The following is a 26471-nucleotide window of genomic DNA, read 5'->3' as shown; positions in this document are numbered from 1 at the left end:
CCATCGCATATGTAAAGACTATGATCAAAAAGATGTATAAATACTCGATGAATTCTGAAGCTAAACTATATATATCTATTTGAACCTATCACATGTCCGCAGTTTCCATTGGAGATTTGCACACCGGTCACACCGCTCTGAAGATAAGCCGTGCCATATGTAGAAGCAAATGAGCATGTGGTTGTTGCAATTACATAGCAGTATCTGACAGCAGACGAAGGCGCGTAGTAGTATGACATAGCACATGTCGAACTTTCCAAACAGCTGGCACAGCAATCGTATGCGGAATTGGTGTTACCAACGGTTAATTTTTGGCCGGGGACGTGGGTGAACTCGAGCGAATAAATGAATTTGCCTGCCGCCGAGCCGAAGTCGGAAGAGAGAGGATTTCCAGCGATGTTGTTTGTCGCACAGGCTGCGTAGAAAGACGTGGTAGTTGTGCCCGCTAGAACAGTATGAGTGGAAGTGACCGTGCTTGTCTCACCAGCAGCCAATGTTGTCTCGGTGATGGTTGAGGTGGTGCTGAAGCTCAGTGTAGTGGAGACATCCGAGGGAAGGATCACCGAGCTGCTGGTGATGGTGTTGGTGATTGTCACTGTGGTGGTAGGAGTTGCAACAGTGACAGTAACAAGTGATCCGGTGACAGTGGAGAGGGTTGTGGTCTTGATGATGTTCTTCTCATAGCACACGACCGCTTGGGGATACTTGTAGTCATCCACCCAAGGAGAACAATCATCAACCTCTTCCAATGAGCGCTTGGCAGTAACAGTGGGAGGCAGAGTGTCTACAATTGGAGTGAAGCCTACAGATGTGGCAATGGTAGAGGTGCTGGTCGAGGTAGTCGAGAGGACTTCGGCAACGGTTGTCGTGACAGGAGCAGGAGTTAGAGTCAATGTCGCAGTGTCAAAATCAGTTGAGGTTGTTGAGAAAGTGTCGGTGATCACATCGGCTGTGGAGGTGATAACAGTGGTCTCATAGTCCGTCACTATCTCGGTCGACCCAGCAGGAGTGACCGTGACGGTTTCCAAAGTTGTTGTGAGGACAACGACGGGGGTACGCTCATGGATCGTACGAGTGATGGTTGTGGTAGGTACCAACTTCACCGAGCTAGGTCCTAATTCCGTTCGGCAGGTTTCTGTGGCTACCTGAGCTTGACTGCTGGCTAGTGGAGAGCTGGCCACAGGCGTGCTGGCTGAAGCCTGGCCAAGCAGGAGGGCTGCAGCGAAGGCAAAGCGACGAATAGACATTTTCATATTTCACAACGTGCTCTTAGAATGATCCAGAGAGTTAAGCTCGGAACTTCCTCGCACTAAATAGTTTTCCCTTTTTCGTGAAAATGGGAATCTCGGCCGGCTATTTTCACCACGATGTACAAATTCAAGACGAAGCGCAAACAAGCGAGTGGAGGCGTCAATGGCGTCAATAGTTTATCTTAGATCCAAGAGATGAATCAAGTTACTCGATCGTTTTGCGCTTAGTTCAAAAGTTTTACCTTTTTGGTTGTCGGCGTTCCCGTATTGCGAGTACGGAAACCCTAAGCGACGCTGTATATACGGGGCCACAATTTCTCTCGGCTTCATTTTAGACTTGGACTTCCTACACTCTTTTTGCATTCCCAGTTCAACTGCCAGTCATTCCCTTCTGTTTGTTGAATCAGTCGTTCGTTTTCGCTGCTTTCGAATCATCTTACTGTCAATCGTTCAATCGGTTTGGTGACGGTCAAGATGGGTTCTTTTCTTGTTCGAGGATGGATTGTGGTCGCATTATGTCTGCAAACCAGTCTTGCCACGACATTGATGGCTGAACCAACTGTGACTTCTATCCCTACTGCTGTGGTGACACACCACAACCACAGCCACCACAACCATCATCATTGGTCTTATATCCCTAGGCCTCTGCCTAGTCGCAAACCTTGTCCAGCTCGCTCTTCATCGGCAGTGCTCGCCTCTAGTGTGATCCCTACTTTAACTCCCCATCTAAGTGGATTTCCTAGCCATTCATCTTGGCTGCATTGGAGTCAGACACCCAGACCTCAGTCATCATCTGTGGCTATTCAGACCCCTTCAGCACCTGTTTCTACCCCTGTTACCAATCTGTCTGTCTTGGTATCTGCATCCGGCTCTCTTTCAACTGAGCCTCAGCAAGTTAGTGGTTTTTCTTCAGGAGCAACCACTGGACTCGGATCATCAGCTTCACGGGTCACCATCTCAACGTCTGGCTCTGATGATAGCACCACAGTTGTCGCTTCTATTCCCATATCCACCCCACCCGCGGCACTTCAGCCCAATCTGGGCTCTGGATCCTCTTCATTGAAGTTGACCACGTCAAACGTCTTTTCGACTCGCACGGTTACCATCACTGCATGCCCTACTACCGTTCCTAATTGCCCTGCCAGCTCAAAGACAACATTTGTGACTACAGAGACAATTCTGGTATCTACCACAATCTGCCCTGTCACTGAGACTACCGGCCCTAGCCAGACAGCATCTGCTTTGCTGTCCGCCACTGGAGGGGCTGGTGACGATGGCTATGGAAACGGTAGCCCAGATCTGACAACTTCTACGGTCTATAGCACCCGCACTGCCACCATCACCGCATGCCCATCTTCGGTGACCAACTGTCCACTGAGATCCAAGACCACATATTTGACCACTGAGACGCTGCTTCTCTCCACAACAGTTTGTCCCGTGGCAAAGGCCACTGGTACCAACAGCGCCGTGTCTACTAAGCATACTACATCTCCTTCTGTCACTGAAGCAGTTGAAGGTGTCGATATTGGGGCTCCCAAGCTGACTATATCTACTATCTTCGCTACTCACACAGCCACCGTTTTTGCCTGCCCTGAACTTGTCACGGATTGCCCTCTGAGATCGAAGACCTCTTACGCAACCACCGAGATATTCGCTGTCGCAACTACTGTCTACCCAGTGTCCTCAGTCTACACATCTGTCCCAGATAAAGGTGTCGACATATCCATTGTATCCGTGACGGTTGCAAACCCTCAAGTCACCGGTGCTATCCCCGGATCTCAATCTAGCTCTGGGAGTGTAGGATCAAGCTCTTATGCAGGCACATCCCATACCACGATCATCGTCGTTGAGTCTTGCTCCGAAGATGATACCTGTACCGGATACATCAACACTATCGTGGTGACTCAGACCAACGCTGCTGAGCCCACCATGCGTCTCTCTCTACACACCCCATACAGGGGTACTGGATCTGGAGCGGGTGGTGCTGTCTCTCCTTCCTCGACTCGGCCGTGGTTCCCCAACAGCTACCCTAGTGGACTGGCCACGGCTACTATTTCCACTGCAACAAGTGCAGTGAGTCCGGTTTACACCGGGGCTGCATCTGTAGGTACTCAGTCGTCGATGATGCGGCTTGTGGGTACTGTGATGGTGATCCTGCTGGCGATCAATTTCTAGGGATTTGAGGGAAAGATATAGATGTAAAGTTTATGTTGTTCTGATATTCTTGTCGTCACATTAGTTTTTTTACAATCATGTATTGAATGGGCTTGTTGAGAAAATCTTTACATTCATGACGTGAGTTTTCTGATTCTATAACCTACCTATGCATACTGAGATACTGCTCGATGACTCTACTGGGTCTTTAAAGGGCCTTTGAGTCGTAGACTTGAAATTCCTTCCAAGGTTGTAGGGTTGCTTTCGCTTGGATATACACATGTACTTTCAGCGATGCAGTACCTAGGGGATATGAACATTTGAAGTGTCTGTTCGGATTCGATACCAACAAAGTATCCAGTCGTCGTCCACCCACAATGATAGTTTTCAACCACAACAATGACCGCGTGATATGGCCTGTCACACTTCATTCAAGAGTGCCAACAATTTCAGCACTGACAAGGGCAGAGTAACTTGACCACAGCGCACTCAGAATTTGTTATTAAACCTGCTGCCAAGGCAGTCTACCAAAAAGGGAAAAAAAAATGTTCTAGTGAAATCACAGAGTGAGTGGTGCCCTATGATCACACAACAATGCAAATCATGTGTAACAAATCACATTTGCATCGGCCACTTTACAAGTCACCAAGGTCATCAATGACTCACAGTATGTTATAAGTAATAGCGAGGGTATATACACAAGAACGTCTCAAAAAGTGGTGCAAGAAGGTAGAAAACATGAAAAGGCATCAAAACATCAAAACATAAACACAAGTACAGGTCATCTGGTCCAAGCCAGTGCTACAAATCACCAATCCAATGGGCGCATGACACAAGTAGTCGGCGCATCGAGAATCTCCCGACGAAGCTCCTCTTCCCAGATAGCCGTAGACGACTCCTGTACCTGGAGTGTCAAACACGAGAACAAGAACTCATTGACTCGGTACCACGACAAAGAACCCAACCGACTAGTAACCTTCAGCATACGGCCCACGAACCATGGACGCGCTGACGGCGAGGCAGCAGTGGGGAAGTACTGAGAGAAGTCTGGGAGCTCCTCTACTGGAACAGTAGAAGCAAAGCTGTCGGCACTGCTAGGCCACCTATCAAGAGTGCCGTCGCTACATTTCAGCAAGGTTTGGAGCATGGCGTCGACGGAGGAATTCATGCCGACTTCGCTATCGACCATGGATTTCTCGATTGTGCCGAGGAATATTGCTGCGCGTGCAGGGGTGTTACGGTAATCCCACATCGCGGCATTGAGTGTCATCAACGCTGTTAAGCGGGCAACCATTTGTTTTCGGTCATTAACGGTTATGAATCGGGCGTCTGGAGGTGCCACGAGAACTTGGTAGAGGATGGATGTTTTTTGGACTGCTGTGTGGCGGATTAGGTATGATGATTGGGGGTTGTCGCGTTTGTATCGGGCGAGTTGTTCGCAGCGTCGGAGGAAGTCGAAGAATTCCTCGCATTGGAATTTGATCTCGTCTATTGGGATTGTTTCTGAGTGTGATGGGAGCATTGTTTGAGGTTTGGGGCTGGGCGAGAGTTCAGAGAAGGCTGAGGCGGTGGAATAAGGTGGAGATGGCATTGAGTGAGGGTTTGGGATTGACTGCGGCAGTGTTGGTAGAGACTCAGAGGACAATGAGGCTGGTTGGTCGTAGTCACAGAAGACGCTGGGTTCGTGGGTCTCATTTCTCGGCAAGAGGTAGTTTTGCCAGTTGATCATCATGCCGATGCGAGTGTTGGTAAATGCAGCAGGTCCACCACGCGCTCGTATCATCTCGCGTGCAGCTCGCATGTGCACTCGGCTTATTTCCTTGTGGCCTGGTCGGGGATCGCAGTCCTCTAAGGCGGCGGCACTCAGACAGGAAATGATTGCAACGTCGGAGATGCCATGGGGGTTGACAGCGCGTTGCTCCTGAAACATGGAGACAGCTCGATCTACATGAAGAAGAGGATTTTGAGTTTCGTCTTCATGACAAAGTATTAGCTGCATGGAATAAATTGGGATTTTTTTCTCTTTTGGAATGCCACGGTACCTTTCATTGTCTCAGACACAAAAGCCGACGCATCACCATTGTGGGCTGTGGGAGACCGGTAAAAGGATCCATAGGAGGAAGCTGGCATATCATATACATAGGAGTCAAATATCCCGTGTTCATCTTGATCTGCAGGTATGGAAAGAGTGTTGACGGTGCCAATTTTCGCATCGCTGGTGATCGTATTTGGTGGTGGCATGAACTGGTATGGGATCGCAGAAGACGATGGCCACGAGAAACTGTCAAGGCATAGATCATGGCTTGGATAACTTTGTGGATGCACATCGACAAAGCCATCCAGTGGGAGAGGAACACCTTGAGGGTGGACAGAAGACTGTCGGAAAGGGAGAAACAAAGGCGTGTCATTGGATTCGATCGATGGAAGGTCTGACGGGATAGCTTTTGAAGCAAACACATCGTACCTGAACTCGACATTGAGGTCTTCTTTGCGGATAGATTGTTTTCTGGTTGCTCTCCTTGCTCGGCGTTGGATGTTGATATCACCGTTTGATTTGTCTGATCTTCGTTGCGCACTCCGAGTCTTCTTGGGTCTTCCACGTTTTGGTCGTTGTGTCTCCTCTTCACTTTCACTTTGACGGGCGACAACTTTCTTTTGACGCATGTATTCCTGCATAACATGACGCTTCACTTGGGTTAAGTTGGTTCGACTATTGTTCGAAGAGTCGATGAATTGCCACCGCACGTTGGATGCGTCCGGTACACTGCTGGCGGTCTGGCCAAGAGAGGCTGACATCGTTTTGAAGTGCCTAGGTAAATACTGGAGAGCCCTATATGTGTAATCAAAACACAAGAGCCGTTCATTTCCTTGTGGGGTAAAGGAAGGTCGGTATGGAGAAATTTGCGATGGATACAATCGACGGGGCGAGTCCAACGTTCCTTTAAAGTACAAGAATCCAGGAATAGAACTGCCAAGTGACCATGGGGCAACTCGTTTTTAACCCACGATCTAACGTAAAAAGGAGTACAGTCACTGCACGATAGAGATAAGTCGCGCGAGAGAGAGCATTAGTCGGGATGCGATTCTCCACTCATCGTCTTTTGACGAACTAGACCAGAATGGAATAGCGGTTTTTCAACATGCGGGTCAACACGTGTGGAGGTCAATAGTGTAGCAAGTCAGAAGCCGAATAGATGTGTATGAGCTATACAACCTCTTCTTGAGGGCCAAACGCGCTAGAATTCAGACCCCAATCTGGGCTTCAAGATCATGAGCGGGCCGTGATAAAAACCAGCCTCTCATGTTGTCCCCCAAAATAGGCTAGGTTGAATCTATCAAGTCCATATTTTAGAATTTGAGGCAAGTAAACTGTCTCCACTATGTCACTTCGAATCATCAACTTGAGTGCCCGGGTGTGCAACCGGCATCCCCCCCCGGTCTGCGGTCGAATGCCCGTTGTCTGTGAATTACCGATTGGGAAGGTTCCTCATATAGCTCCCTCACGTAGAAAAATCCCCTCGTTTCTCATGCCTTGTAGTCTCTTGGATCTTGTGCAGCGTGATGAATACCGAAGACGAGAGAACCGCACGTGCCCATGGGTCTCTTGAGGTCTCGGGGGAGCTCCGATAGTGTCTTGGCAGCCAAATCGAAGCATTGTATGATTTTCTCAGCTGGGGTTGATTTGTTACAGGAAATCCTGCAAGGGATGATATCAATCAATGGACATAGAGGACTCGGCCCAGAATATTCATTGTGGTGTTTTTTTTTTTTTTAGTGGGGGGTGAAAGGGAGATCTCTGCAGGGGGAAGTTTCACAACTCAACGGCGAGCTACCTCGTTCACTGAATTTGCTAACCCATCTCGTCTATGCAATTTGTGTCGCCTAACTGCGCTAGAGAATATGTCTAGATATGCCATTGTAATGATGCAATAGCAATCTATTCTTCTTAGCAGACTCCAAAGGCTTCATTTATTTGGTGACCGACTTCTTCCGTGGAGTAAAAACGTTAGGGTTACGGAGTACTCTGTAGACTACCGAGATATAGAGACTAGCAAATTCAAACATTCTCAGCGCTGGATCCATTATATAGTACAGACTGAAGTTTTGGAAATTTAAACTATGAGGCTATACCCTAATTCTTCGCCCCCACGCTGGCTTTTTACGCTTGCCACATGCCCTCTTGGGCATCGTCTTCGGCGATCTCCGGCAAATTCTCGCCATATTTCCGGGATATCCGTTCTCCAGAAAAAGGAAATATCTCGGTCTTTCGTGCCGGATGTGCCAGTCCCATTTTATTGAGAGGTAATCTACGGAGTACAAGACCATTGCTGGGTTATGGAGACTGGCCCCACCTATGAGGTACATCCTCGAGGCTGTTGGACTAGTCAAGACAGACTCTACCCAGGCGAATGGGCTTGAGTCACCGTTCAACGAGAGTTTCAGCGTTAGACTGAACTTTGGTGTTTTCTCCGAGAGTGCCCTTAACCGGCAATGAAAGGCAATGGAACCCTCAACCACGCAGGATGCTATCGCCAATGATGGCATTCTCACTCTAAATCTAGCAAAGCACAAGGTTCATGATCTCGTCGTTGCTTTGCCCATCACACGACATGCTCTGGGACAAATGCACTGTAACGCAGCAAAAATCGGGCATGTCGTGCGGATCTGCAATTCGGCCCTTACGGTTGATGAAGACACTGGCTTGAAGTCTAGCACCAGACGGCATTCTGTAGGCTAGTCGAGAACCGCTTTTGTTGGTTTTCGTTTTCTCTTTGTTGGGCTGTTTCCCCCCCCCCCCCCTTTCCTTCGATTGGTTGGTGGTTTAAAAAAAAAACCGCTCTTTGTGGATTGAGAGAGAAACGTGAGAGAATTGAGACCTTCTATACGTTGAGTACGGAGACACTTTACTATGATCTTTTCTAGTCTTTGACGTAGCTCCGCAACAATCGGGTCTTTTGAGAGCCTTGTGGATCGAGTCTATAAAGCACCCCACCTTCCCTTATCCGTCTACCAAGGCCTTCTTCATTGTGATTTTTTTTTACAATCGATGAATCTGACACAGGGGAGAGTTCTAATCGATTTCACTTGTCTTTCATGTCAATGCAGGGGCACGTTTTCATTCCCTCTGCACAGGACGAACATCATTATAAATACTAGTCTAGATTGGTACATCGGCTTATGGATTTAATCTACCGTGCATGGTTGCCACTTGAGCCCCACAAAATGATATCCACAATGAGCAATTTGGGTACATTTGCGATGCTAAAACACCTCGGGTAGAGCCGATGTCTCTCCTATTTTTTTTTTATCGGCTACTCCCGAAAGAAACCTTGGAAGCTCCCACCTGTGCGAATTAGCGCGGCATCTGAGTATCTTCCGATGGAGTTCAAATTGAATCCATATCCACTTCGGAGTACTCGTTGAAAAAAAAATCTCAACGCTATGCCGTGATCTGACCAAGCCCAATCACCCTGAAACTGGATCTACCGGGTTCAAAAAAGAAAAGTATCAAAGAAAACAAGACTTGTCAAATTGCATGAGAAGTGAAGCACATCCTCTTTTGACAAATGGCAACGGAGTTGCTAGAGCGCCAAAAGGATAACAACAGTCCAGCATCTGCACATCGGCTACTCCGTAGCGCAAGTTCATTTGACCCGCTTCACAACTATTGGTCAAAATAGCCGGTCGAAAGTTCCGTGCATGGGGGCCACAACAGCTAATCGTCGGGCAACTTACAACATACGGAGCAACCTGTGTCTGTGTGCAAGCCAGAACAAGATTTCTTAGCAAGGTTCAAGCCTCCAAGGAGAAGAATGTTGTAAAAAGCCCCCACGCAGTATGTGCGCCATAAACATTGAGGAGTATTCCGAGGGAGTAGAGGCCAAAGCTCCGCACACTGAGGGGAGAGGACTGGGTAAAGGGATTGGAAGGACATTCGGAGCCGAGGTTTAGCCCGCCCATTCCACTATCGGCGTGAACTAACATTTTAGCTTGGTGAGTTGGTCATTTAGGTGATCAAGTTCCAATTTAGGGAGGTAGTCAACCGGGAATCATCAGCGAGATACTGGGAGGACCCTGGAAGTGGCTTGCCTCCAACGGTCTGGCGTCTCCCCCGTTAGGGTTGGCTCCCATTGTCTCTAAATTTCCACTGGAGTGAAATACGTTATTCCCTTCACATGGTTGATATCCTCGAAAAATGGAAGTCTAGCCTGCTTAAGGAAGACGACCTTTTGTTTCTTCAGTCTCATCTGCCTAACCCAGCACGCTCTTGTAGCATTGAGACCCTCTTTCATGTGCCCGCAGGTGCATTTGTCTCCAACTATTGACCTGATCATCCAGGGCACTCTAAACTGCTCTATGTCACCGGCTGATCTTGGACTCAGGTGCCTTACACCTGGGAGCTGTACAGATCCATTTTCACTTGAAAGGTGTGGCCACATGGTGGTTGATGACACTATTCTACCACCCAAGGATCTTTAATTGATGACCCTCAAGTCATGACACGGGAAGCAAGCAGACCCAGAATCAACGGCCAGCCCATTGCACAAATCGATTATGCTGCTCCATGATAAGACCAACGCAGTTGCCATTGTAACTCTTCGATTTCTCCATATCATGTTGATGTGCATTGTGCCTCGCTCGCTCATCTGTCTGTGGGAGTATAGCACCTTGAATAGTGGGAAGTAGATCTCCTTTTCTCCCAAACTTTGCAACCCTGTGCTCACATCTATATTTGGAATGATATTGAATAGAGCCCGGTGAGATGCCAATTGCCAATCTAAATCTCAGCCTGAGCACAAAGGGAGTAATTAGAGATGACCTAAACTGGTTCCTCCCCCTTGAGAGCGCTCGATTCATTAACTTTGAGTCGGGTGGCTTTTATTATCTACCGAATTTGTTTGCTTAGCGAGGGTTTACACCAGCATATTTTTTCTGCCTTGATGTCTGTGAATGTCTATCTAAATACAGTCAAAAGCACAATGCCACCCGACTCATGCTGTCATATATTGCTGTAATTTTGATGCAGCCAAAGCTCTGAACAAGCACATCAAGTTCTCCGACTTGAAATGCCATTTGAAACCCCATCTGCAGTTTTTTTTTTAACTTAGCACATGTGCAAAATAGACAATAAACCGTCTAAAAATCCCATCTTGCGCTATCGGCCACTCTAGCCTCTAGCAACATTTGACACCGCACCTTGAAAGCGATCATTGAGTCTTTCCTTCGGAAGATGATGCCTGTAATTTGAAATATAGCTGGAAACTTACCATGATGGGCGGTGGTGATACAGGAAAACACGAGAGCAGGCCATCGAGCGTGACTACGCAAGAGCTATCTAGCCGAGCGTGTGAGTGGGTAGGGAGGTATTGAATGAGAATGGAAGCCAGGGCCCAGCAAAAGCGCGTCTTCGACACTTGCATGTCATGGATGTAGGTATTCTTTCTAAGACCTCTCCGTGGAGGAGTAGATGTAAAGTTTGTAAACCCGTAGACAAATCAGGCCGCTACTCCTGATGGATTACATCCGACCATTTAACCGCTAGGTTAAAAGATCATAGGGACAAACAGAAAACCTCCATTTGTCTTTGCAGCGGCATATATAATAGGCCCTAACATCCGTTAGGGACCACAAGTTGAGGATGTCGCTGTCGTGTGCCCGGGATCTTCTCACCGCCTTCGCGCTCAGTCCGCAACTCTGACAATGTTCAATCCAGACCTTAAGGCACTAGACATTGAATCAAGCTGGAATCAAACAATCTGTATGTTCAAGGGAGGGTCTCAGATTGATTCCTTCTCATAACAATTAACAAAGCACCTCCAGTGAAGACATTGGACCAGACTCCCATCTCTTCGATCGGCGGTGGGATCGCGCCAACCCTTCAACCCGCGAGAATTCAACAGTCAACTCAAGACCACCGAGAGCACTCTCCCAATCGCAGAAGTGGGATCGCGCAGGCTAGAAAAATCCTGAAAAGCCCTCTGCAAGACCCTACACCATCGATGCAATCCACATGATGTCTCCGGCAGTCTCGGTGGAACTTGTATCGGTTTAGTTTTGCCCGCGCGATCTTCCCTCACATATTTGAACGTCGCAGGAGTACACACAAGCTTTATTTTCTCTGCCTTACGGACGAGAAATTTCCAGAGCTACTATCTCGAACCTCCGCACAATCAACCCCGACACTCCTCTCGTGACGGCCATGGCGGGGATAGAGGCGGCCACCAGCGCAAACCACGTGAACGGCGCCGCGGTCACAAAGTTCACAATCAACAACCCCTACGAAACAAATCCTGATCGTATTCCCAGCGATGACCCGTTTCTTTCCCAGAGCGCGCAATATGGCCGCTACACACCCCGCGCTGACGACTTCACCCCTCGCTTCATGAACTGGTATCGGTCCGACCCGGCCGTGAACTCATTCTGGGAGAAGGTCGCGCAGCAATACTGTACCCCGGAAAACTCACTCAATATTTCAGGACCGAGGGAGGCATTTGCGGCTGGAAGTATAATTATTTGGGTGGACCGCGAACTGGCCGATGGAGCAGCGGCTGAGAGCTACTCATCTGCGAATGCGAATGAACTATCAGCCGCGCAGAAAGCAGAGGACTCGCTCAGAGAGATCGGGGTTGCAGTGCCGGTTGTATATTTTTGCGGGACAATTGAGGGGAGGAACGTGACAATCGAGTCCCGCATTGCGGGCGTCTCGCTAGAAGTTGCGTGGAGGTATCTTGACGCGGAGCAGATCGAGGTCTTCAAAAACCAGTGCCGCCAGATCATTCAACTACTCGGAACAATCGAGTCCCCCAAAGACGAACCGTCCTATATGTGCCGTGAACTGAATTTCCAAATTCCGCCCTCCGTCGAGACTCGCGAACGAGATATCCTATTCACAGAAAAAGGCAAGGAGGAGGAGCTCTCTTTGACACACAACAATCTCACTCCAAGCAACGTCATTGTCCAGGATAATCGGGTGGTGGGGATTGCTGGCTGGCGACAATGCGGATATTTTGGCACCGTCAGAGCTAAGAAGGTCCACCGACTCTTCAGGGATCTTGGGCCTGCGTCTGAAGAGGGCATGGCCAGTTCCGAGACGAGTGTTACTTGGACTGACCTATATAATGGTGCCTACGACCCCAGCAAGGGAATTCCGCTGGTCGCAAACCGAGATACACCCCTGCCGTCCGTCAAAACCGAACCCACAAGCTCTACCCTCGATAGATTTCCAGCTAGCGATGACTTGGACACAAATTCACTAGGTCTCGATGGTACAGTTGACTACGCAACGTCCAGAACAGTGGCGAACCTCAAGCACGGGCTGACATCAAGAGCGTCGTCATCCGACCGGTCCTCCCCAGCAAATTCCATCAAAGCAGCAAACAAAAAGCCTCCGACAAGCACTACCAAAAAGGCAACTGCAAAGAAACCAGCTGCCAAGAAGCGCAAGGTGAATGACGCGGACGCAGACAGTGTTGATGGGCGGCGTTCCAACACACCAGTCTCCCGGGCCAGCAAAACAGCCGCCAAGAAGCAAAATTCTGTCTCGATAGCAGGGTCACCACCTCCCGAGGAGAGGAGAAAGCCACAGAAGAAAAAGAAGAAAGGGCCCAAACCAGCTGCTGCCCATGAAAATGACGACTCCGACAGCTTTGACGAAAACGCAATCTTTTGTATTTGCCGCCGACCCGATAACCATACGTGGATGATCGGGTGTGATGGCGACTGTGATGACTGGTACCATGGGAGATGTGTCAACATCGATCCTCGAGATGCTGATCTGATCGAACGGTACATCTGTAAGTGTCCACTCGTGACGGCTCTCTCTTGTACGGAACTAACTTCAAACAACCAGGCCCGAAGTGCGCAAGTGAAGGAAAGGGATGCACAATTTGGAAACCAATGTGTCGCCTGGTCGAGTGCCGGAAACCGGCGCGCGTGAGGACGAAGCCCCCCAGCAAGTACTGCTGTGATGAACACGGCCGAGAATTCATGCGTCAACAGACGCAGCAGCTTAAACAGCGTGCCGGTCAGGTAAATGGTCTTTTTGAGGACCTGGGGAGCATGGGTGGCATTCTTACAGTCGGAGACCTGAAAGCTGCGATTATGGGGGTGACATCCACACAAGAATTCCGAAAGCTCGGAGATCGCATCGTATCCCCACCACCACGGGCAGACGAGAATGAAACTGCCGGGGCTGAAATCCAAGCCGAATCCAAGCCGCAGAGCGGCAGGTGGTTGGGAGTGGACGTCCATGCCACCGGTTTGGAATACTCGCCCGATGAGATTGCGAAGATCGAAAAGCTGCGCACGCAGCGCAAGGAGCTCCTTCACCGCAAGGAGATGCTTGCTGCACGCACGACATTCGTCTCGCTTCTCAAGCCACGCGCCAAGGGCGTGGTAGAGAAACTGAAGCAGCACGAGCCGAAGGGCGGATGGAAAGATATCTGTGGCTTTGACTCGCGACTCTCGTGGTCCGACGAGGAATTCGATGAATGGCGCCTCTCTGGCGCTGGAAAGAAAGCTCTCGCGGAGGGAACAGCCGAAGCGTTGGCTATGAGCTTCTCGGCGGGCACCGATGCAGATGGGGACACGGCGATGAACGGCGACGGCGATGACGATATTTCATTCTGGACGCGTGGTGTTTGCACTAAGAAGCGGTGCGAGAGACATAAGCAGTGGGTCAAAGTGCAGCAGCAGGATATCCTCTTCGAGGAGGAAACGGCAGAGCAGGACCTCGCCAAGTGTGAGAAGGAAGCTCGATCTGTGGTGGAGCGAGGTGTGATGAGACGATGGGCCGAGAAGGATAATCAGGCTTGAATGCCGAATGCATGTTCTCAAGTTTTCCATGGCGAGCCGGATTCCGCAAAACAAAAGCTTGATACCCCTTGATTGCGGAGAGGCCCAAAAATAGGGCTCATGGACTGGAGTTGGTAGTTTGCAGATTTTAATATAGCAGGATGATAGTGGCCCGGGTTTGGGTCAGTTGCATACAAAGCGGCGCTTTGCGAGAGGCGGCTCTGTCCTGTTTGAGATTTTTTTTGTAGTAGTATGAACAATTGCATCGAGATCCATCAAGGTCATCTTATTCTGACAGTGAAATCATGGCAAATGGTAACATTTATTGCTCGTTCCATATTCCCCATTTGCCTAGACTCGTACCAACTCGATCTTTGATCACTTCGAGTATCTGGGCTCCCCTCAAATCAGAAAGCATCAGATGGGTATCAATGCCTTGATCTAGGGTCTTCATGAGCAAGGTGGGGAACAGGGAGGGGATATCCGAATGGAAGATGGAGTGGATACCATCTTCCAGCGGCTGCCTCGCAGCACTATCTCCATGGACGGTACTATTTCCGGTCGACGGTTGGTTTTTATCCCACTCTGGATTCAGCGTCCCCAGTCCATTAGTATTGACAAGAATGATTGAGAGATGAGAGTCGTATACTCGAGACAAATGCGTCAAAGTGCGGAGTGTAGCTGTCAGCACGGCTGCACCTCGAGCCGGGTTGGAGGCTCGAATTACTCCTTCCGTTAGAGTGTCAAGGCCCGCAACAATGAGGATAATGGGGGTTTCAGTGTACGGGCCTGCACCTGTAGAGGCTTTCTGATTTTGCTTTTCTCTGTTTTCTTGGATCTCGTGCAACGCTTCTGAGACCTTACCGATGGCCTGTGCCGCATTGGAGAAGTTATGCACAGGAAGTAACTGCACAGAGTCAAGTCTACGGATTGCATCATCCCTGGATAGACCAGACTGGCTGTGTGAAGAAGACTGCAGTGCACTGAGTAGAGTCCTTGGAGCAAAAGCCTCGAAACTCCGTGGGTGGATAATGAATGCGCTTGGCTCAGATGATGAATGGATACTGCGCAGGTGATTTGTGAGAATATGGCGAGGGATCTATGATCATACCAGTCTCAGTGACAATTCACAACAAGCGTTATTAAGTCAGTTATACCTGTCCAATATACTCGTTGCTTTCGTTGCTTCTCGTTCGCAGCCTGGAGAAGCCGAGGACAACCCCGCCCCGAAAGACCGCGTGGTTGTGAAATTGGATACCGTGCTTCCACTCATTCTTGAGGTTCCAGTCATTTTTTGCGCTTGTCTCATATGGAAGAGCTGCATTTTCCGTTAATTCGGATTGTCGGAGTAGAGAATCGGCAAGGATCGGGAATGCAGGCTCTGCCGAGTAAACATTTCGCGCGCTGGCCATGACTTCTCATATACAAATCCTTGTCAGGTTATTATGGAGATTTGATATCAGTATACAAGTAGAAGAAGAAGCGAAGAGCGAGTGGGGGAGACAAAAGTGAAAGTGGGAATCCCCCGATTTGGTCTAGCCTCACCCACAAGCTTTCCCTCTGTCGACTTGAGTGTTTTGATCTGGAATATCATTTTGGCATTGCTCTTGATCATGATGAAATTTGATAGTAAATTGGATGATCAAGATACGTTGATGTGAGAAAATGATCAAGATCGCCTCCACACTCCACGCCCATCATGCACCCAGCCCCCGTCCCCGATAACATCGTCCAAGACAGCTAGCAAATCCTGTCGCATGGCCTCCACATGCAGGTCACCGCACCTGAACTCTTTTAAACAGGGCAGGTTATTCACAGTATACCCAATCAGAGAATACGATGTTACAAGTTCCATCCATGGATCGTTAGGATTCATGGACCCTCGTTGTTCAAGCTCGGTAATGTGATTATCCTGGGGGGGAGCCAATTGTACATCAAGGCGTCGCAGACAACGCATCCTCACGATAGCGTCCAGTACAATTTGCGAGTGATTGTAAAATGGAAACACGGCTGTGTAGGAGAAGTATGTAAGGCCACGTAAGAGAGCTGGCAGGTCAATTGGGCGTTGAAGCGTACGGGTTGATCCGCGTATGCCACTTGTACCCCATTCTGTAAGAACCGATGGGACACAGGAAAGGAAGTACTCGTAGTGGTTGTATGCTTTCAGGGAAGATGACTCGTTAAAAGACATCGATGTCCATAGTCGTGATGCCAGAAGACTAGTACAATTTGCCAAGTCAGGCAGCTGGGATGAGTCACGGGATTTGCACTCCCGTTCCAAAAGCAGGATCTGTAGGGGCATATCAAATGCCCATTGATGTCCATCATTGATCGGGCTAGCTAGAGTGTTGCCAATGAAGACTGGCGGCCCTACTACTAGAATACGGCGAGGGTCTAGATAGCGGAGGACTCGACGCCACCAAAATGGGTCGACCTGACAATCTGGGGTTTCATCCACGATGGCGACAAGAGATGTCACATATTGACAGAGATCCGATTTGATCATGAACGAGTGGAAGTTAGATTCATCATGGAGGTTGAGCCGGATATGAGTGAATAGTTGAGGTCGCGCAAGTTGAGATAGGCGTCGTGAGCACAGTTCGAGATGTTTGAGGTCTTTTGTAGGAGATCGGGTGATCTTTAGACTTGGTGTATGATGCAGTTGTCCAAATGACGGGGGTTCCGTGGACAAGTAGGAGATAATCTGATCTAGAAGCTCATTGGGGAGAAGTTCTAAAGGAGAGGCTGGCACAGACATGGCAAATTGCGCATGTCGAAGGCCTCGCTCCACATTACTATCTCAATTGGAAATCTAGTACTCCGTACTGCCCTGTACGACAGTTTACCCAGAATGCACTAGTAGAATAGATAGGAGTCGTGGTCGGCTGAAGGAATGAAAGTGAAGTGCCGGGCTTCCCCACTCCAATCGGGCTCCACTGAGCTCCTTGTAATTGGTGACTCAGCAGATGGTCTTTCCAAGTTATCAAATTGAGAGTTATTGTACTCATGGGAGCACCGTTTAAAGAGAAGATTGGAAGACAGATGTAGAGGACAATATCGATACACTGTTAAAGGGACAGAGGACAGAAATGGACAAAGCAGGGCAACCGTATGGTCCGTGCACTCCAATAGATCCAAGACCATGTCCTGAGCCAGATGGAGAATGTGGAACAATCTCACCTCGTTGTCATATGATTCTATAAAAACCACAGGGATATCAGACAAACAACATGGAGGAAACTTGAAAACTTGAATGTGGAGAGCCTCAGTGTTTCGTTGTGGGGCAATTTCGATCTCAGCTGGATGTGTACTCCGTAGAGCTCGGATGGGCAATGGCAATGCCATGTCCCTCTTATGATTTATCAGATTCCCATCCTTTCTTTTCTTCTCGAATTTCCTTTGGGTTCTAGTAGACATTCAAGGTACGATTCGGTCGCATCTTAATGGAAACAACGCTCATCATCTCTCACAATTAATCTACATACTCCATTCGCAATGGCTCCTCAACTTCACCAGCGTCCCCCTTTCCGCACAGAGCACTTGGGCTCTCTCTTGCGTCCAGATCAACTTTTGAAAGCCAAGCTCGCTTTTGAAGCTGGCAAGATTCCCGAGTCACAACTGACCGCTTCCGAGGACAAGGAGATTGAGGCCATCGTGGAGACCCAGCAGAAACTTGGCTATGCCGCTCTGTCCGACGGCGAGTACCGTCGTCACAGTAAGAGACCCGGAGAGCATTTTGGTGAGTCGCGTTGACTGATGTAGTGTTCTGGGGTACTTTCTTCGCCGGTTTGGACGGCTTCGAGGAGGTCAACGATGTCGATGTGGATGACTTCCGTCCCTATGCCCCCGACATCGCCGCATTTTTAGAGGCCGGTCACAAGCCCGGTGAGAGCGTCATCTGTACTGGCAGGATCAATCACGTCGGTAGCACCTACCTCGACCAGTTCAAGTTCGTCGCCCGCCAGGTCCCTGCCAACGAGGTTGGAAATCTGAAGATCACTCTTGCCGCGCCTAACTGGTATCACCTGCGCTATCGTGAGGGCAAGGCTTATCCAAAGTCCGTATACATCAACGACGAAGAGTACTTCGGCGACATCGCCAAGGCCTATCAAGCCGAGCTTCAGATCCTGTATAACGCCGGCTGCCGTAATGTCCAGTTCGACGACCCCAACCTGGCTTGCAAGATGTATCCCAGCGAGCCACCATCGGTTGAGTAAGCTAACCTTTCGCTCAGACTTCTGCTCCGATAAGTTCCTCACTGGCTTCAAGGAGGACCCTCTGAACGTGTACTCCGCCGATACCATGTTTGAGAAGTACATCAAGCAGTACAATGACTGCTTCACGAACCTCCCTGCCGATATGCACGTCGGTGTCCACCTGTGCCGCGGTAACTTTGTTGGCAGCCGACACTTCTCTGAAGGTGGCTATGATCGTATTGCCATCAAGCTCTTCCAGGAGCTGAACGTCCACACTTACTATCTCGAGTACGACTCCCCCCGCGGCGGTGGTTTTGAGCCCCTGAAGTTTCTGCCCACCAACAAGAACGTCATTCTGGGTGTGGTCACTAGCAAGTTCGCCATGCTTGAAGATAAGGAGGAGATGAAAATACGGGTTATAAATGCTGCTCAGTTCATCGCTGAGGGTAACAACATCTCCCTCGATGCTGCACTTAACCAGGTCGGTGTTAGCCCGCAGTGTGGTTTCGCTTCCCACCGTGAGGGGAATGCTATTGACTGGGACGGTATGATCAACAAATTGCAGCTGGTCCGTGATATTGCCAATGATATCTGGCCCAATCAGGCTTAATGTTGGTGTTTAAGGCTTTTCTGTCCCTTTCAAAGTTCGATAAAAACCCATCTGCCTCGTCACTTTTCAACTGTGGCAGGGCTTGGGATTTAGGGTTTGTATGGCACTTGTCTTAGTAGATCCCTAGAAGTTGATGATATATGATTGAACGAGCACTTGTCATTTGAATATAGTAAAGGAGCATCTATTTCAATCCAAATTCCTTTTTAGCCAGGCTGTAATGTACAAACCAAAAACAATCTCTTTCTGCTTATATGAAACGCGAGGCGCAGCAGCCTTTTGGTCGGCCCACTCCCCCCCCTTCCCCCCTTCCCCCCGACATCAAACGGCCTGCATCAAGGACCTTGCCAATTCAAGCTTTTGCGGCATAACAATCTTCTCCTTAACCAACCTATCAATAACACGCACAGTCCACCCTTGGCAATTTTCCGTAACAGACTTCCGATTCTCCGCTTGTGGAGGAAGCTCATCCTCAGCAGCTTGTTTCACCAGCCTCGCTGCCCTGGCCTGTTCTTGTGACACAACAGCCAGGGTATAGACGTTGGAAGTGAGGCCAGCGTCAACGACATTGATCTTTTCAGCCGACGGATCGTACTTCATCTCCTTTGCATCTCCCGTGACCTGGTAAACATAGCCGTAGTCGGGCTCGTTTTCGTCAGCAAGGAAGAGAGCCCAATGGATGGGTTCTCCGGGGGCTTGCTCTTCTTGGACGAGATAGAGATAGAGATGTGGGGTTTCGACCGGTGGCTTCAAATCCTCCGGGTTGGAAGTATCCTCGGTCCACTCCTGTGCACCCCTCTTCCGGAAGAATGTACGGTCATCGATCTCGCACACTTCTCTGAAACCCCTTGTCTTGATGGTGGTACCCGGCGGGGGAAAGTCGCTCATCGTCAGGGATCGGTAAACATTAGTATCTTCTTTCCCTATGAGTGTCAACGGTTCTGCTGATACCGGCCGTGTAACCTGCTACAGATGGTCAAACTGGATGACGTTCAGTTGAAGTTGTAGTGACGAGACCAGTTCAACGTTTCGAATGCGTAGTGATGGGCTCTTGATCGCATTTCTACGTCATTCCGGCTCTTCTCTTGAATAAACAATGCAAACTAAAGTGATTGAATCCCTACCTATAGAATTGCTAGCCAGCTACAAGTCAGAAATCTTGAGATCTACTGTTCTTGTTGACGTTTCAATTCCTACTCTCTCGTTAACATTCGCATTGTGACGAGTTGGTTCTAGAAAGATATCTAAAAAACCTCTCGACAAAGCAATTTAGCTCAATTTAGTATGCTAAGTCACTATGCATCTCCCACCACCGGAGTAGAGAGACAACGGGTTACTCTGCCGGTCCCTCAATGTTGCCCTCCTTGATACTGGAGCTCTTGTGGGTGTGCATGTTCTCGATTTTATAGCGTGGCTCGTCGTCCGACGAGCTACGGCCCCCCAAGGTTTCAAGAATGAGTCCAACGCTTTTACTGGTTCTAGATTGCGCGCCTGTTATTTTGTTAGGTCGTTCTTTTCTTAGGAATGTAAATGTATCTTTCAAAAAAAAGGGTGCGTCATACCGCCGACCGGTTTGTAGCTTACTTTGTCTCCTTCCTTGTAGCGAGGCATTGGCATAGTTTCTGTCGGGGAAAATTGAAGAAGTGGTAGTGAAATGGAGGTAGTGGAAGTTGTGAACTTGGATATTCCGAGAAGATAAACTGAATTGTGGAAATTGGCGTGAACAAAACTGAGTAGGGCAATAGATCGCTGTTCGTAGATAGAAAGAGGCTCTTGCAAGAGTCAACTCCAAACCATCACTCTATTTAAAATAACCCAAGACCGGGGGAATCACTTCCGCTGTCGTCATGTTGAGGTAGAAGTAGAAACGGTGACTGGATTGGAATTGATCCATGGCTAAAATGTACATCTGGATCGAAGGCGGAGGCCAGCTCCGTGGAAACGAGATGGAAATTTGATCACACATTTTAATCAGAAGTGTGTCATCTGTTTCAATTTTCTACCAACTTTGAATGCCAAAACTTGTCTCCACCATCTCAGTTGTGGCCATCGTGTTTGAGGAATCGCATCCACAATTGACCGAGAGTGTACCAACAATAACGCCAGGTAGAGAAGCACAATGAAATTAAAGTATTAAATTGGACCCAACAAGCCCATATAAGAACAGAGGGGATATCATAGAAGTGGAAATAAACAATAGAAAAAGCAACGAGATAACTAAGGCCAACAAAAGAAACGACCAAGGCAATAAAAGCCCAAATGCAGCGCCGTCTTGTCATCAGAACACGGACATGAAGAAAAAAAGAGAAAAACACTGGATGATGCGAGATCTTGTACAACATTGTGGCTCTAAAAGCGCCTCTCGAAATCACAGCGGTGCATCTTATTTCTGGGGCTGGGTCTTGACATTGTTGGAGAGCCAAGCCTAGCAAGAGAGAGCACGGTTAGATTGGACTTTCCAAGTAGACAGATCAGGGATGCGACTTACCAGACCCTCGAAAATACCGGTTCCATCTGTTGCAACACTAGGCGTAACGTACCACAGCTTGTCCTTGAGCTTAGTCAAGTGAAGCTGCTCAGTTATTTCCTCCGGGCTCAAGTCTAGAAGTGGGTCAGCGGACAGGTTCATCCAATTCCAGGAACGGGAGGGGAGATACGCACGGCCAGCAACATCTTGCTTGTTGGCAAACACCAGCAGCAGAGCATCCTTCATTTCACGATCGTTGATGATCTTGTGCAATTCCGAGCGAGCCTCCTCGAGACGCGCCGTATCGCTGGAGTCAACCACGAAAATTAACCCTTGTGTACCGGAGTAGTAGTGTCTCCAGAGCGGTCGGATCTTGTCCTGGCCACCGACATCCCACACATTGAACTTGACATTTTTGTAGGTCACACTCTCGACATTGAATCCGACGGTGGGAATAGTGGTCACATCCTGGTTGCTGAGTTTAAGTTTGTAGAGAATTGCTGGAAGGAGTGTTAGCCAAGGTTGGTCCACATCTCCAGGAAGGTCCAGGAAACTTACTCGTCTTTCCGGCAGCATCCAAACCCAACATGAGGATACGCATTTCCTTGGTCCCGAAGATCTTGCCCATCATCTTAGATACTTGTGCACCCATTTTTGCGGGAGTTGACGCGGTGTCGGACGTGTTCAGGAGCTGTTTGGCAGAATATCAACAATTGCGACCCGCGTATGAATTGCAGGTTTGAAGGGAGGAAATGAAAGACTCCAGAGGTTTCCGTACAAAAGTGACTTTGATTCAGAGACCTCTGCTAACGAAAGGATAGAGAAAGAGAAAAAGAATGTGTGTTGGTGCGTGAGGATCTCCAAGCCAATTTCCCTGAGGCGGGGGAACCTAGAAAAGGGGCTTGGGCTTGGGCTTACTCATCATAGCCTGCGGCCACGAGGTACTCCGTACTCCGTCCTCCGTACCGGAGTACGGAGTACACGAGGCAATTTCATCCTCGTATTAGTTTCATATATATCACCCTCAACCTTCTCTTATCTATTGCTAAGTTGATGTCAGGGAGAATGGAAGTTCATTTCTCAAAACACTTGACGAGATAAAATTGGCAAGACCCGACCGTGGTTGGGACCCTGATGATCGGCGTCGGAGGAACGATTATTCCGATAGTAAACAGTGTAGCATGTCACTCTCGTATAAGATGCTCAATGACACTTACACTTCTGATGCATCCACATCCAACGTGGTCAGTATATTACTGATTTGTTGAATCAGGCAGCACCATGTTTCAAGCATGGTGTCACTACGGATCCCCGTCTTCAGCTTGTGGAATGTCGTTACGTCATGGCCAAATGAAGTCACACAGGTGGTTAACAAACATAGCTGATAGCTCTCTTCTTGATTTTTCTCTTGGGACAATTGAAATTGTTCGAACTTCCTAATCATGCCCGGTGGAGGACACAAGTTTGAGCGCCATGCCTCAGTCACGCAGCAGCGTCGACTGGCGCTACAGTACGAGCGCAACGCTTGGTTAGGGCCGCCGTCAGATGTAAGAACACCTTTTGAAGTAGCAGTAAGACTCAATCTTGAAAAAATTCTAACAGGAATACTAGACTATCTACGCCGGTGTCTCCAGCGATTTTGAAGATCACTATACATCAACTATTGCAATCGCAATGCGCGACACTACATATTTACTAGACTTCATCGAGAAGCAGTTCTCAAATGGCCAAGCATCTGCAGAGGAAGCCACCGAGTTCATCATTTCCGAGCTGAAGGCGTATTCCATGCACCATTTGGAGAAAACCGTTGGGATATCTATGCCTGAACAAGTTGCAAATCACTGCCCTCGACTATGTCCTCGCCTTTGGGCAGAGCTCGATATTATTCCGTTGGTCTTGTCAAACGCAACTCTAATAGACAGAGTCAGCATCGAACAGGCTAGCGAGAGTCAAAAGCCGAAATCTAATGGATGGGATGAAAAAACCATCGATGAACAGGCTGAATCCATGGCACGAAAAGGGGTTAGGTTGGTTGGTCCTGTTCAATATCACAGAGGAGCCGTTGATTCTGAGTGTCTACAGACTATTTGGACCAGAAAATACGCCTCTATTACAAGTGGGCTTCCTCGGGCTCGTGGAGGTGGACACAGCTTACCATGTGCGAATTGCGGACTTGAGTGATTTCCAGAAAACAGTCTCGGATAGAACTTGGACTGCGGTGCAACGCTACGCCACTGAATTGAAAGAACGCAATGTCAAAGTGGCATTTTTTAGTTCCACGCCTCAGGGTGGTGGTGTGGCTCTGATGCGGCACGCTCTTTTGCGATTTTCACATTGTCTAGGCACTGACATCAAATGGTGTGTCCGTGCCTGCAACTAGGCATCTGCATCATTGCAAGAATGTCGACTAACTAAATGCTTGCAGGTACGTCCCGAAACCGCGGCCGGGGGTCTTCCGGGTAACCAAAACGAATCACAATATTCTACAAGGTGTTGCCCAGGGTGATGAGCGGTTAACATCAGAAAACATGAAGCTCCTGCAGGAGTGGATTGAGGAGAACGCCAGGCGATACTGGACCCGAGCAGGGGGACCTTTACTTTCACCGTCAGAGGGCGGTGCAGATGTCATAGTCGTTGACGATCCTCAGATGCCAGGCCTCATCCCCATTGCAAGGAAACTAGCTCCAAATCGACCAATCATTTTCCGAAGCCACATCCAAATCCGAAGTGATCTGGTTGCAGAACCTGGCTCCCCACAGGCAGAGGCCTGGGAATATCTATGGGACAACATAAAACACGCGGACTGTTTTATCAGTCACCCTGTGAGCGCCTTCGTGCCACGGAACGTGCCCCAAGAGATGGTAGGCTATATGCCTGCAGCAACTGACTGGTACGGGCCGAGACATCTGAAGAGGCAGTTATTTTTTCAATCTTGCTGACTGGGAGATAGGTTGGATGGACTGAACAAGACCATGCGAGACTGGGACATCGCGCACTATGGGCGAATATTTAATGCAGCCTGTCGCAACGCAGATATGCCAACTATCCAATGGCCTGAGGGTTAGTAGCTGAGCCAGCAGCGATTAAGAGACTCCTCAGTGAAAACTGACACTAGGCAGATTCATATATCGTCCAGATCGCACGGTTCGACCCGTCAAAGGGTATCGTGGATGTGTTAGTTTCCTACGAGAAATTCTACAACAAGCTAGTAGCCGAAGCGCCAAATGTGGTCCCTCCCAAACTGCTAATTTGTGGACACGGATCAGTGGATGATCCGGATGGAGGGCACATCTACGACGAGATCATCGACTACTTGGACACTAAAGTCCCAGATATCCGCCACTTGATCTGCGCAGTGCGATTGCGGCCCTGCGATCAAGTCCTGAATGCGATTCTCTCCAAGGCCACCGTCGCACTGCAACTGTCTACATCCGAAGGTTTCGAGGTCAAAGTATCCGAGGCAATCCACAAAGGCAAACCAGTCATCGCCACGCGCACCGGTGGTATCCCGCTGCAGGTGGCGCACGGGAAAAATGGGTTCCTGGTTGATGTGGGTGATACCGATGCAGTGGCGCAGCGCTTGTTTGAGCTCTGGACGGATCACGATCTGTACCTCCGCATGTCCGAGTACGGCATCCATAATGTTAGTGACGAAGTGAGTACCGTGGGCAATGCTCTTGCCTGGATGTATCTCTCTACCAAGTTGTCGCGTGGCGAGTCTGTTCAGCCTAATGGACGTTGGATCGATGATATGGCGTTTGAAGAGCTTGGAATCCCCAATAAGGACAAGGAACTGCGACTTAAACGCGCAGTCGAGGTGAAAAATATGGGTTAGTTGTACTTTTTGTTGACTGTCAATCATTAGCAGTATGTATGTCCAGACAGAATATCCGAATCATCTGCTATAGGATATACTTAAGTGGTATGCAAATCGACGTCTCAAAAAATTCAATAACATTCAAAGTAGCAGTGGGGGGTATCACCAAAAACCAGAAACAAATCAAAAGAACAAACCCACCAACCTTTCAAGGTCGCCCAACAACCCGATACCTCTCCCTAGCCATACCCCCCTCGGCTCCCTCAACGCCGTAACCTTCTCCGACCTCCCCGACAATCCTCGCCGGCCTCCCGCCAACAATACACCAACTTGGCACCACCATGCCAGGCGGGACAACCGCGCCATCAAGCACATAAGCATATTCCTTAATAATAGCCATACTGCCTATAGCCGCACCCTTCCCAATATGAACATGATTCCCCAGCGACGCAGCTTCAACAACAGCGCCCTCGCCGACAAACACATGATCGCCAATCTTGAGCGGGTAGAACGAGTGAATGCCGCGGTGTAGTCGGCTTGGAGGACGCAGAATCGCACTTTTGGATATGTAACTGTATCGTCCGACTGTTATCGCCACACTGGGTGTGCTGGAGTTCGGGGCTCCTGGTGCAGCAGGGTTGTTTGCGTCGGTGGATGCGGGGAGGGTTGTTGTGCGGAAGAGGTCACCGCGGATTACAGCATCGGCTTGGATTACCGTTTTACCACCCAGGATGATGTGTTGTGTGCCGTGAATTTGGGATCGGCGGGAGATTTTGTTTCCTGTGTCCTGTTGTTTGATGTTAGGTTGGGCTTCTTTTGGGTCCAGAGATTCGGTGTGAACGAAGGAGGTAGTATGGAGGGGGGTTCTACCGTCTCAATATATTCGCCCTTTGCGGCTTTTGGAGGAGGCATTTCGAGGAGAATTAGGGGAGTTCCTGACGTGAGATACTGCAATTGTGGAGTTGGGGTTATAACAGATGGAGCTCAACCCCAGGATAGTAGATGTGGCAGTATATTCCCAAGGCGGTGGAAGCTGGTAGCTATGATCTTTTCGCAATTAATTGCTTCTTTTTGTTTTTCTATTTGAGATCTTCTTTACTCTACTGACTTCCAGCAGTGAAAGTGAAACCAGACAACTATTGACGAAGTATACATTATACTGCTATAAACCAAGCTTTAATGA

General features: G+C 48.9%; 12 protein-coding genes across 12 annotated transcripts; 4 read left to right on the top strand and 8 right to left on the bottom strand.

Annotated features, from left to right (window-relative positions):
- Positions 1-65: 65 nt before the first annotated feature.
- Pdw03_3917 (TonB box, conserved site) lies at positions 66-1247 on the bottom strand (the record flags this gene model as incomplete). Its single annotated transcript, XM_014676206.2, has 1 exon — positions 66-1247. The coding sequence occupies one exon, from the start codon at positions 1245-1247 to the stop codon at positions 66-68; it is 1182 nt and encodes a 393-aa protein (XP_014531692.2).
- Positions 1248-1724: 477 nt separating this feature from the next.
- Positions 1725-3425, top strand: Pdw03_3916 (Fumarylacetoacetate (FAA) hydrolase family protein; the record flags this gene model as incomplete). The annotated part of the gene is made up of 1 exon (XM_014676207.2): positions 1725-3425. The coding sequence occupies one exon, from the start codon at positions 1725-1727 to the stop codon at positions 3423-3425; it is 1701 nt and encodes a 566-aa protein (XP_014531693.2).
- A 787-nt stretch (positions 3426-4212) lies between these two features.
- Pdw03_3915 (Sigma-70 region 2 family protein) lies at positions 4213-6200 on the bottom strand (the record flags this gene model as incomplete). Its single annotated transcript, XM_014676208.1, has 2 exons — positions 4213-5378; positions 5447-6200. 2 exons carry the CDS (start codon positions 6198-6200, stop codon positions 4213-4215), a joined length of 1920 nt encoding a protein of 639 aa, XP_014531694.1.
- A 5404-nt stretch (positions 6201-11604) lies between these two features.
- On the top strand, positions 11605-14219 carry Pdw03_3914 (PHD transcription factor, putative; the record flags this gene model as incomplete). Its single annotated transcript, XM_014676209.1, has 2 exons — positions 11605-13198; positions 13255-14219. 2 exons carry the CDS (start codon positions 11605-11607, stop codon positions 14217-14219), a joined length of 2559 nt encoding a protein of 852 aa, XP_014531695.1.
- A 301-nt stretch (positions 14220-14520) lies between these two features.
- Positions 14521-15610, bottom strand: Pdw03_3913 (F-box domain protein; the record flags this gene model as incomplete). The annotated part of the gene is made up of 2 exons (XM_014676210.1): positions 14521-15297; positions 15356-15610. 2 exons carry the CDS (start codon positions 15608-15610, stop codon positions 14521-14523), a joined length of 1032 nt encoding a protein of 343 aa, XP_014531696.1.
- A 257-nt stretch (positions 15611-15867) lies between these two features.
- Positions 15868-16956, bottom strand: Pdw03_3912 (F-box domain protein; the record flags this gene model as incomplete). Its single annotated transcript, XM_014676211.1, has 1 exon — positions 15868-16956. One exon carries the CDS (start codon positions 16954-16956, stop codon positions 15868-15870), a length of 1089 nt encoding a protein of 362 aa, XP_014531697.1.
- Positions 16957-17693: 737 nt separating this feature from the next.
- On the top strand, positions 17694-19004 carry Pdw03_3911 (Methionine synthase, vitamin-B12 independent, putative; the record flags this gene model as incomplete). Its single annotated transcript, XM_014676212.1, has 3 exons — positions 17694-17913; positions 17961-18344; positions 18433-19004. The coding sequence occupies 3 exons, from the start codon at positions 17694-17696 to the stop codon at positions 19002-19004; spliced, it is 1176 nt and encodes a 391-aa protein (XP_014531698.1).
- Positions 19005-19325: 321 nt separating this feature from the next.
- Pdw03_3910 (putative class ii aldolase adducin domain protein) lies at positions 19326-19892 on the bottom strand (the record flags this gene model as incomplete). Its single annotated transcript, XM_014676213.1, has 1 exon — positions 19326-19892. The coding sequence occupies one exon, from the start codon at positions 19890-19892 to the stop codon at positions 19326-19328; it is 567 nt and encodes a 188-aa protein (XP_014531699.1).
- A 445-nt stretch (positions 19893-20337) lies between these two features.
- On the bottom strand, positions 20338-20621 carry Pdw03_3909 (ADP-ribosylation factor 6; the record flags this gene model as incomplete). The annotated part of the gene is made up of 2 exons (XM_014676214.2): positions 20338-20495; positions 20567-20621. The coding sequence occupies 2 exons, from the start codon at positions 20619-20621 to the stop codon at positions 20338-20340; spliced, it is 213 nt and encodes a 70-aa protein (XP_014531700.2).
- Positions 20622-21387: 766 nt separating this feature from the next.
- On the bottom strand, positions 21388-22123 carry Pdw03_3908 (ADP-ribosylation factor 6, putative; the record flags this gene model as incomplete). Its single annotated transcript, XM_014676215.1, has 4 exons — positions 21388-21429; positions 21493-21605; positions 21666-21971; positions 22030-22123. The coding sequence occupies 4 exons, from the start codon at positions 22121-22123 to the stop codon at positions 21388-21390; spliced, it is 555 nt and encodes a 184-aa protein (XP_014531701.1).
- A 790-nt stretch (positions 22124-22913) lies between these two features.
- Pdw03_3907 (Trehalose synthase (Ccg-9), putative) lies at positions 22914-25306 on the top strand (the record flags this gene model as incomplete). The annotated part of the gene is made up of 6 exons (XM_014676216.1): positions 22914-23018; positions 23083-23498; positions 23554-23829; positions 23897-24361; positions 24422-24531; positions 24591-25306. 6 exons carry the CDS (start codon positions 22914-22916, stop codon positions 25304-25306), a joined length of 2088 nt encoding a protein of 695 aa, XP_014531702.1.
- Positions 25307-25496: 190 nt separating this feature from the next.
- On the bottom strand, positions 25497-26200 carry Pdw03_3906 (Dynactin Arp1 p25 subunit; the record flags this gene model as incomplete). Its single annotated transcript, XM_014676217.1, has 2 exons — positions 25497-26075; positions 26159-26200. The coding sequence occupies 2 exons, from the start codon at positions 26198-26200 to the stop codon at positions 25497-25499; spliced, it is 621 nt and encodes a 206-aa protein (XP_014531703.1).
- Between the last annotated feature and the right edge of the window lie 271 nt (positions 26201-26471).

This window comes from Penicillium digitatum, chromosome 1 (genome assembly GCF_016767815.1).
Source record: "Penicillium digitatum chromosome 1, complete sequence".
In the NCBI taxonomy this organism is placed as follows: domain Eukaryota; kingdom Fungi; phylum Ascomycota; class Eurotiomycetes; order Eurotiales; family Aspergillaceae; genus Penicillium; species Penicillium digitatum.
This window is presented reverse-complemented; position numbering and strand designations above follow the sequence as displayed.